The sequence below is a fragment of the Gekko japonicus genome, unplaced genomic scaffold, assembly GCF_001447785.1.
Source record: "Gekko japonicus isolate JY-2015 unplaced genomic scaffold, Gekko_japonicus_V1.1 scaffold3513, whole genome shotgun sequence".
In the NCBI taxonomy this organism is placed as follows: Eukaryota; Metazoa; Chordata; class Lepidosauria; order Squamata; family Gekkonidae; genus Gekko; species Gekko japonicus.
In genome coordinates this window covers 61,187-71,527 of record NW_015171606.1, presented here as the reverse complement: position 1 = coordinate 71,527, position 10,341 = coordinate 61,187, and the positions used below count along the sequence as shown (strand labels likewise).

General features: G+C 42.4%; 1 protein-coding gene across 1 annotated transcript in view; it reads right to left on the bottom strand.

Moving 5' to 3' along the window:
* Positions 1-4,539: 4,539 nt before the first annotated feature.
* The window catches only part of BICC1 (BicC family RNA binding protein 1), a gene marked incomplete at its 5' end in the record, with an annotated part of 55,872 nt that continues 50,070 nt past the window's right edge, over positions 4,540-10,341 (bottom strand). The window contains 2 exons of the mRNA XM_015419918.1: positions 4,540-4,912; positions 8,121-8,220. Of these exons, the coding sequence (XP_015275404.1) occupies positions 4,782-4,912; positions 8,121-8,220 (231 nt within the window). The remainder of the gene's footprint in view (positions 4,913-8,120; positions 8,221-10,341) is intronic.

The following is a 10,341-nucleotide window of genomic DNA, read 5'->3' as shown; positions in this document are numbered from 1 at the left end:
CTGAACTCCAGACAACAGATCTCTCCACCCCCTCCCCAGAAAAAATAACTGCTTTGGAGGGTGGGGTCTATGGCATTCTGTTCAGCTGATGCCTCTCCCCTCCCCAAACCCTGGCTTCCTTAGACACAGAATATCCAGGAATTTCCCTATCTGGAGCTGGGAACCCTAGTCAGGGCTGGCCCCAATGAGTTCCTCACAAAGGCCTGGAAAGGGCTTCATTTCTTTGTCTTTTTACTGACAGAAACAAGCTTGGTTGCCTACCAAAAGGCACAAAGCAGCCAAGCAGGAGAAGTGTCTTTGTCGGGAGAGACAGCTATTTGCCAGTAATTCTGACAGGGAACAGTGACTGAAGTGGGAGTGGGTGGGGAAGAGGAGCAGACCCAGCACCCAGCCAACAGCACACGAGTACTCTTGAATGGCAGCTGACAGGCCAATGGCTGATGGTTTTGGCGGGCGTCGCTTCTGTGGTGGGACTTGGGCAATGCAGCCAGTGGATAGGGACAGCTTCTGAGGGACACATCATGGAGCCAACTGATTTAGGGGCATGTGGAATGCTCAGAAAGTGCCACCCCACTACTTGATTATATATAAGGAGAGATTCCCAGAGTCTACACAGATTACATTTCCTCATGAAAGGGTTTCCTTTCCTAGAATGCAGCTGCTGTTTGTTAGAATTGCTTGCAAGGTAGGGTTTTTCCTCCTGTACAGAAATATGATGACCTTACCCTCCTCCCTCCCTCACACATGGGATTTCCCCTTCTGTCTTCTTTCTTGGTGAGCAGCCCCTTTATCTATTTTCTTCTTATATGTTTATGGCTGTTGTACCCAGTCACTTTATTATACATACATATATTTATGCTGGCCTAGCCCAGGGAACTGAGGGAAGAGACAAAATCACCTTCTTGTACTCTGCTTTTGAAATGGCACACAAGAGGCTTTTGAAAGTTCAAAATGAACAAAATATGTTGTATTAACCTTGGAGGAGAAAAGGTCAGATGGAATCAGGTGTAGGATTTATGAGGTGAACCGATAATAAAACTGAGGTAACTTTGTATTGTAACTGTGGTGAAAGTTGGAATCTTTACGAAGGGTAAGGCTTGTGAAAATGCTACCTGTAACTGTGACCTGTGGCAGTGAACAGGGAATGTTCACTTGCATGGTGAGGGGTTTGTGGAGAGTCTTCTTGCTAAAGAATGGAGTGCTTTTGTTGCTTTTTCTCAATGGTTTTCAGATAGGGTTGCCAAGTCTTTTTGACTCACGGGCGGGGGAGCGTCTCCTCGATCTGGGAGCTGCATCGGGATGCACGCACGCGCAGCCAGAACATCACAGGAAGTGACACACGACGTAGAGAACGTTGGGGGCGTGGCCCAGATCGTCGGGGGGAAACCATGTCCCCCCCGACGATCTGGGTCACGCCCCCAATGTGCTGTACGTCATGCGTCACCTCTGGTGACGCAGCTTCGGGGGGGCGGAGTTCCCCCCGGGCCCCGATTCCGCCGTAGCGGAAATCGGCCCTCCAAAGCGGGGTTCCCCTCTCGCCTCCACTTGGCAGCCCTATTTTCAGATTACATAATGCTTCCTAGTGTTCACTCTTGGCATTTTTGTGAACTTTTCACTTTCATTTAACTATTGCCATGTTTGAGAGGCTTTTTAAAATCTTTTGTTAAAAACTGTACTCAGACATTTCTCAGTCATCCACCCTTCTGATCTTCCTTCTTGTTTCCTCACCCAATGGCCAACCTTTCCTCAACCTGGTGACTTCCTTCCCACCCCACTTGGCTTTTCTACTTCGTCTCCCCATCCTAGTCTGTGGCTTCTCTTTCTGCTCCCCTTCTCCATTAACTGCTGCTGCCGCTGCCGAGTGGCAAATCAGCATGTGGATCTTGGAAAGAACTAAGGATTAATCCAATCCAGAAGACGTGTCCCTCCATATTCTAGAGGATGATCAGTGCTCTTTGAAGCCAAGTTCTGTTTAGGATAGGATAGGAGAGGCCTGCAATATGTACAACAGTATTATTATCACTCATTTGATCTGCCTCAGGAACAGTTTTTCCACATTGTGAGACCATTAATTGAAAGACGACAAGACTACATTTAATAAGCAGTGTAACAAGGGGTTATATAAATTTATTCTTTCATGTAACATTTGATTAATTTCAAAAATTCCCATTTGTAAATGCTTTATTCCATCTTTCATTTATTTATTTTTTAAAAAAAGAATCACTAAAAAAGGACCCTTTCCCTCCCAAAATACAATCTGTATCTGCTCTATATTTACAGATAACTGGTCACTATAAAGGCACAAATTTAAAACTAATGTTTCAATATTTATTGTGCATAATACCAGACAATACGGAATATTGCATGGCCATATTCCCTTTTGTGGAATCAAAAGGAGTGAGAAAAAAAATGAATTTCTTTTCCAGTGTGGCGTGTGAGGGTGTGTGAACGAATGTGCAGTTCTATCTTGATTCCTATTATCTGGGAAATTCTTTACTTCAGCATAGATTCCAGTAGTTTAACTGCGGTTTCTGGAATAATACTGTCATAAAGCATGGCATTTTAAGTACAAAAACGAATAAAAAAATCAATATCCACAGTTCTGGCGGGGGGGGGAATGCTTACTCGGGAGGCGGGACAATATGAGTTTAGAGACTGCTGATACTCTTCTAAACTCTGTCCCAGACAAAACCCAAGTTGCATTTTGGTACCAATACTTTACATGAGCAAGCAGAGGTCCTGATCTACTAACACAAGTGCTTAACTTTACAACACATGAACAGACTCATACCAAAGGGAGTACTCGTGATTTAAAAAAAAATTAGTGTTTTTAGCATCAGGATCCTCTACCTTTAACTGCATATGCAGAAGTATCTGTTATGTTTCAAGACCGGTGCTTGGATTTCCAGTTTGAATGAATGACTTCACACACATGCCCCCAAAGTCTCTCTACAGCCCTGTAAGTGCTCACTTAGCATGCGGAAGGTGACCAGCAGCCCTTTCAGTAGCAGCAGCAAACTGCTCAGTTATACAGCCACTAACAAAACTGGGTAATAGATTGCTACTGCATCCATGTTCTCACTTAAAAAAAGAATTAATTCCCTTTTGTGTGTTATGTTTTTCCTCACCCTAGAAAAGAATTATCCACAGAAAAGTGTCACAGCTATTTCTCCCCACCAGATTTTGCATATATATATATATAAAAATAACACTACGGTAAATTGATTAAATCTAATGCCTTCGGTTGCGAGTGGTTTTTACATCCACTTTAAAGGGTGTGTACATTGTACATAAATAAGACGTTACAGTACAAGTTAATTCACAATAGTTGCTATGGGAATGTTTTTCTCTTTCTGATAAATTCAGGTTTGGAAACCTATTGCATTGCAGAGAGGCACTTCGTACTATCCCCCATCACTTCATAAATTTATGTCTAGTTGTTTTGCAAAACAAAAAAAGACAGAAATGGTATAAACCAGATTTCTCGACCATTCACAGTATAGAACACAACTGCTAGCTCTTAGCCACACACAACATGGATTCTTTCCAGGGATAGTCAACACGGGGTTTTGGAAACCGCTCATCTCAAAATTCTCATAGCTGACAACTTCATCCTTGAAAAGCAGATGTCACTGCAGCTACTGGGCATGTGTTGGCTCTATCTCTTGAGGAAGAGTCATGCAAGCAACATCCTTCTCAAACTGAATGCAACAGGTCTGTCTTCTCACATGGAACTGAGGCTCTGTTTAGACAAAGTGATGGCTCAGAGCTCTGGTTGGATGAAATCCCCTTCCGTTCTCTATTGTCAGCTTTTTAGTCGATTGAATCTCTGATGTACTCTAAGTGTACAGATGCTAAAAAATAAGACACTTGCTATAAATAAAGTGGCAGTATATACTAAAAAATAGTCCTTTGCTTTGAGACAACCATTAAAATCAGTTTTAGCATTACAGGCAGCAATTAAATAGGGTTAAATTGATGGCAATAAGGTCCATTTTGATCTTTCATTGCATCTTTTTACAGTGTGATAGCTCAACTGCAAGGATTTCAAGACTGCTTTCCCAGAAGTGAAAAAAATAGGGTTGGCTCCAGTACTAAGGAATCTGATTATGGAGGACTTCTTTACAGGTGGTGGTGGTGGGGGGGGGGGCAGAATGAAGAAATGATCAAAAAATTGATTTTGCTAGTACCATTCATGAGTAAAGATTTTTCATCTAATGTGGGAAGGCGAATGGCAAACGTTGATTAGTGCCAAACAATAGGGTTTCCCCCTTCTCTCCATGGAAATTAGAGGGAAACAATAAAATTTCCACAGGACAAGAAATCAGAACATGTAAAGTGCAGAAAGACCTCAATTAATTAATTTTTAAGCAGTACCAGAAATACCTTCTTGTTAAAACAAACAAACAAACCAAAACCCACATGCTATGCCCCTCTTGTATCCCAGCCCTTCACTCTTCGTTCAAAGAAATATAAAAAAATTCAGTGCATACAATATCGTTATTATAAGTAATAAAATACTAAAGAACCCTATATTATATTGCAAATTCTGTCCAATCTACACAAGTAAAACAATCCACATTTGGTGCTTGGAAAGACAAAAACGAGTGTTCTCTCTTTCTCTCTCTCTTTTTTTTGGCACAAGGGTTTTGTGCAGAAAAGAAAGGCTTTGGTCCTCGGTACCTAGACTCCCAAAGTGCAGAGGGTGGTGTGCAGTGATGGCCGTCCACAGGATCGCCATGTCAGGTTGCGCAGTCGACCGCAAGAGCTTCCCTTTACTGCTACCAGCGGCCGCTCACGCTAGCAATGTCCGAGTGATACTGACGCGGCAGCCGTCCGCTAGCTCCGCCTTCCAGGAATGAGGCACGGATGCTGGAGGGCTCGAACAGTTTTCTTCGGTTTTTGTTCAGTTCTGCAGGGGGAAGAGAGGGGGAAACTCCCATGAAAAAAAACAAACGAAACTAGTAGTTGAACAGGGACTAGACAGATGTGTTTTAATTGAACAAGTTAACAAGTGCTGTTCATTTAAAAAAACATGCAAGGGGAGAGCTGGGAAAGCAAACTCGTAGCTGGTTGTTCTAAAGTATTAATGAAAGACAAAAAAATTGCTGCAAACGTGCACACAGAAGTAAATTACACTGAAGTAGATTTCATGATGTATGATCTTTATATTCAACAGGTAAACAGACTGGCAGACGAACTTCTCGAGTTGATGCTCGTTTCGAAGTGCCTTTCTCAAATGAGTCTCCTGTCAACACACAATTTCAAATAGTAACAGGGAACCCTTCAGCCAGATATAAAAATTAACAATGCTTAAGTAACTACCTAATACATACAATTTTCTATCCATGTGCAATAAAGTCGACAATGGAATCTTGAATCAAAATGGTCTTCTCCCAAAGCTATATAGCTACAAGTATAACATTTCAAATGGACAAATAATTCCATTGTCGACTTTATTGCACATGGATGGAAAATTGTATGTATTAGGTAGTTACTTAAGCATTGTTAATTTTTATATCTGGCTGAAGGGTTCCCTGTTACTATTTGAAATTGTGTGTTGACAGGAGACTCATTTGAGAAAGGCACTTCGAAACGAGCATCAACTCGAGAAGTTCGTCTGCCAGTCTGTTTACCTGTTGAATATAAAGATCATACATCATGAAATCTACTTCAGTGTAATTTACTTCTGTGTGCACGTTTGCAGCAATTTTTTGTCTTTCATTGTTACTACATTGCTGTTCCCATTGTTGTCATTGTTCTAAAGTGCTATACATGCACGCACACACACACAAGCTTACTTTCAGTCATACAGTGATGATCCTTGTGCGGTGGTGGCAGACGTTCTGTGACTTATATTGAGTAAACTTGGCAATGAATTGATTTTTTTTTTTTTGCTGACAAAAAATCCTGACCGAATCATGGTTGTGTGGGGGCTCTAGGGTGGGTCTGCTTTTAGTGAGCAGTTCTTGCCATCCATTAGATATTTGTAGATAACATTCTAGGATGGTTTCAAAGTGCCTCCAATCGATCATTTTGCTGCGAAGCTGGAAGATCTTATCAGAGCTGAGAAACATTTTTGGTTTGCTTATCTACATTTTTGGACCATTGGATTCTTTTATAACCAGAAACACGAGTCAGCTCTGCATCAAATTTCTCAGTTAGATGGACTTGTTAGATTTTGAATCTTTAATGCTAAGGTTGATTGGCAGGTGGCTGCTATCTTGGTGGGTCCCGACTCTTAAGTAAGCTACGCAATCTAACAGTTTGCACAAGCAAGGACAAAATCAATGGCACTAGGGCCTCGGCTTGACCAGAATGTGTACTCCCCCAGGAATATCAACCTCGATTGTGCCATTCAGAATATACAAATCTAATCTGCTTGCTAATTGTACTGAGGGAAATCCTTTCCAAATTGATTTTGAATCTTTGGATTGTCTGCGGGGTGTGTGTGTGTGTGTGTTAAGGGAAATGCTGACTCATCTTAGGGGGGGGGCGGCATTCTTGCTTAAATACAATGTTACATCAGAGGGGCTGGCTCTGGCATTAAAATCGCCAGCTACTAAAACAAAGGCATCAGGGAACGTCAGTAGGAGACTAGTTATGTACTTACTCCAGATTTCCTGTAGCCTATGCTTATTATCTTGGGGGGCTACGTATGCATTAACAATAAGCCAAAATCTATTGAATTGTACAGCTACAGCCTGTACATGTTGGGCATTTGGCTCTGATTTTACTACTGTAGCCTGAAGTTCTGTAGAGACTAGAATAGCCAGGCCTCCCCTGGGTCAGCCCTTTGTCTCCGCAGCAGGGGCATATAATTCACATACGCAGAGCTTGCCTTCAGTCATGCAGTGATGATCCTTGTGCAGTGGTGGCAGCTGCTGCCAAAGCAATGTTGTTGTTGTTTTTTTTTTAAAAAACCCTGCACAGCCAATCAGAAACTCCACTGAGCTAAAGCCCGATCTGGACTACATAAATCCTGAGCATGGTTTTATATATAGGGTTGCGGTGCTCATCTCCGTTTCAAAGCCGAAGAGCCAGCGCTGTCCGAAGACGTTTCTGTGGTCATGTGGCCGGCATGACTAAACACCAAGGCACATGGAACGCTGTTACCTTCCCACCGAAGTGGTACCTATTGATCTACTTGCAATTTCTTGCTTTCGAACTGCTAGGTTGGCAGGAGCTGGAACTAGAGACAGGAGCACACTCCGTCATGCAGCACACTCGGGTCTCGAACTGCTGAACTACTGACCTTCCACAGCCTGCAGTTCAGCGTCTTAACCACTTGAGCCACCGCTCAAAATATATATATTTTGGGTTCGAGTATATTGAATCTGAAAAAAAACCCCAACAATGGTATTTTATGATATTTGTGAATCCCAATACCGTGTAGTATTCAAAATTTTTCTGACATCCCTAATTTTTTTGGCTCCATTACACCCTATGGGGACCTTTATACCCAAGGTCCCCTATGGGGACCTTTATAGCCAAGGTCCCCATAGGATATAATGGAGAATCGATCCAGGGGTATTTGTGCCTCGAGGAGGCTGTTTTTTGAGGTAGAGGCACCAAATTTGCAGCATAGCTCCTCAACCCCCCCAAGTTTCAAAAAGATTGGACCAGGGGTCCAACTCTATGGGCCCCCATAGAAGGTGCTCCCATCCTCCACTGGATTCAATGGAGAGGGAAAAGGTGTTCAAAAAGACCGTGGTCCCTTTAAATGCCTTCTCTAAGCTGCGAATGACCTCCGAAGGCATTTGAAGGGCTTGCAGTCCCTTTCAACACCTTCTCCAAGTGGTGCGTTCACCCGGAAGGCATTTAAAGGGGCTGCAATCCTTTAAAAGCCTTTTAACTCCGACTATCTGTTGGTCCCAAAAAATCTCAAATATTTTCAGGATTTGGGGGGCTTGGCCATTTTGGATAGCCAAAAAAACCCCTACATCTATATTTGGCTGAAAGAATGGCCAGAAAATACTGATAAGGTTTTTTTTTTAAATTTTATTTTTTTGCTTGGATATAGCTGAATGCACACTCCTACCGTTCTTGTAGCACCCTGACAGACCGAGAAATGAAGGGGTTCTTGGATAAGATGTACAAGAACTGGTGGTCTTGTTTACCTGAGATTGCAAGCAGCATTTTCCTTCGTGCACCAAAAGTAGTAATCCCAAGCTCTTTTAGATCCTGATCTGTGAGAGTTAGGAACGTCTGAAGATCAATCTAGAAAAATAATAATGAAAAGGGCTGGTCAGACAGCTGATTCTGTCCCCCCCATCGAAGCAGATTCACCACCGCAATCCTCCCGGTTTTCTAGTGCATTTTCTGACACACCAGGAAAATCAAGTATTTTCCTACTACGTGCGCTGTGAATCCACAATTTCTCCTATCTGGACAGCCATCTCTCACTATGAATGTGATTAGGTCATCTGTACGTCCTTCTTGCGGTAGTTTTTTCCCTCTCCGGCTTTCACCATTGTGTGCATGACCAATCCTGTGCTGAATGTATTAAATGCATGAATACTCAAGCGCACATAGACCAGCGCTCGTTTGCACATCGGTAGTTCATGTTGTTTGCTGTTTGAGGGGAAAACGCTGCATCCAAGCGGGAGATGTGATTTGCGCATGCATATATGCACATGCACAAAGATTTTTTTTTAAAAAAAATAATCCGCCTCGCTGCCACTTGGCCAGCGTGGCTGTTTGGACGGTGCCTGGAGCCTTGACGTGCGAGGCAAGCGGTTGGGCAAGGGATGTGTGATCATCCGAACCCGCTAAAAAATATCCCCGATCAAATCTACAACAGGAACAAATCCCGGTAAGCTTGCTGTGTGACCACACCCTTCTTGCCTTGCTTGCTTCCACCTCTCCTTCCTCACCCACTCCAACTAGGAGTCTTCTCATGCATCTGTGATTGCAAGAACTGGTGATTGGCACCCTTGGGTCGAGAGGGAAGGAATACTCTTTTAGCAGGGGAGCTTATAGGATTCCCTTCCCACATCTTCCTCCAGCCAAGCTCCCTCCCTTCAGCTGCCATGATCAAGGCTTGGCTGGCAGGCAGTGATGTATATGTGCACCCTGCATAAAATCTGAAGCCAACTTTAATGGCATATCCTCTTCTCCAGGTGGGAGGCTGCCCTTTCCTTCACTCTTTCTTTCTAGTACCTGCCCTTTTTTGGAGGGCTCCCAATTTTTTCCCCTTAAAAAAAAAGAATTGGCATGTGTAAACCTAAACCTTAAGGCACTGTGTTTATTAAGACATAAATCTTATAGTATTCAATGTACTTAGGATTGCAACTCTGCCGTCTGATAGGTCAGACTCAGAATCCATTTAAAAAAGAATTCTTCCGAGCCTGTGTATATGGCCCAATACTCCTGAGAACTATAGTGGTTAGGGAGGCAGGGGTCTCTTCTCTTCTTTGCATGGTTGGAATGAAAATCCCCAGCTAACAGCAGGTAGAGTGGGGTGGATTTGATGGAAAGGGGAAGGGTTAGGCCCCTAAAACTATACTTCTAATATTTTTATTTATTCAATTATATTGAAACTCTGCCACTCTACTAAAAATTCTGTAAGAAGATGTCTGCAAAAGAAAGTGCTGTTTCAAAGAAATGAGAAATTGCAGATGAGCACTGTTGTTTTTAATGACAGACTGAGTACTTCTTTGTTTTAAACAAGGATAAAGCAGTTTGCCTGCTATGTCTTGAATCTGTCTCTGTATTAAAGGAGTACAATGTTAAAAGGCACTTTGAATCCTGTCACAAGAGCTACTCATCAAGGAGAGGTGTGAGTGAACAATATAAAGTCTCTTTAAAAATTAATTTTTGTAGCAAAATAGTTGTCATGGTTAGGAGAACCTGTCTACTGTGAGGGCCAGCAATCATGTTGCTAAATGTATTGCTGAGAGTGGTAGACAAATTTGATGGCGAATTTGTTAAAAACTGCATAGTAAAAATAATGGAGGAAATGTGCCCTGATCTTGTGTTAGTTCTGTCAGTTTATCTACATCTACAATCACCAGGCGTGTTGAAGAACTAGGAGAAGACCTGCATGTGTCACTGATTGTCAAGGCAAAAAGTTTAAACTTTTTTTCTTTCGCATCAGGTGACAGCAATGACATTATAGACACTGTTCAACTACTATTTTTTATCAGGGGGATAGATTCCAACTTCAGAATTACAGAAGCATTGGGTGCACTGCAGAGTTTGAAAGGCTGTAGAAAACATATTCTTGAAGGTGTGTAAATCAGTAGAAAATTTTGGTCTGAGTTGGGATACATTGAAAAGCATCACAAGTGATGTTGCAAGAAATATAATGGGAAGTAAAACTGGTGTCGTTGCAAGAAT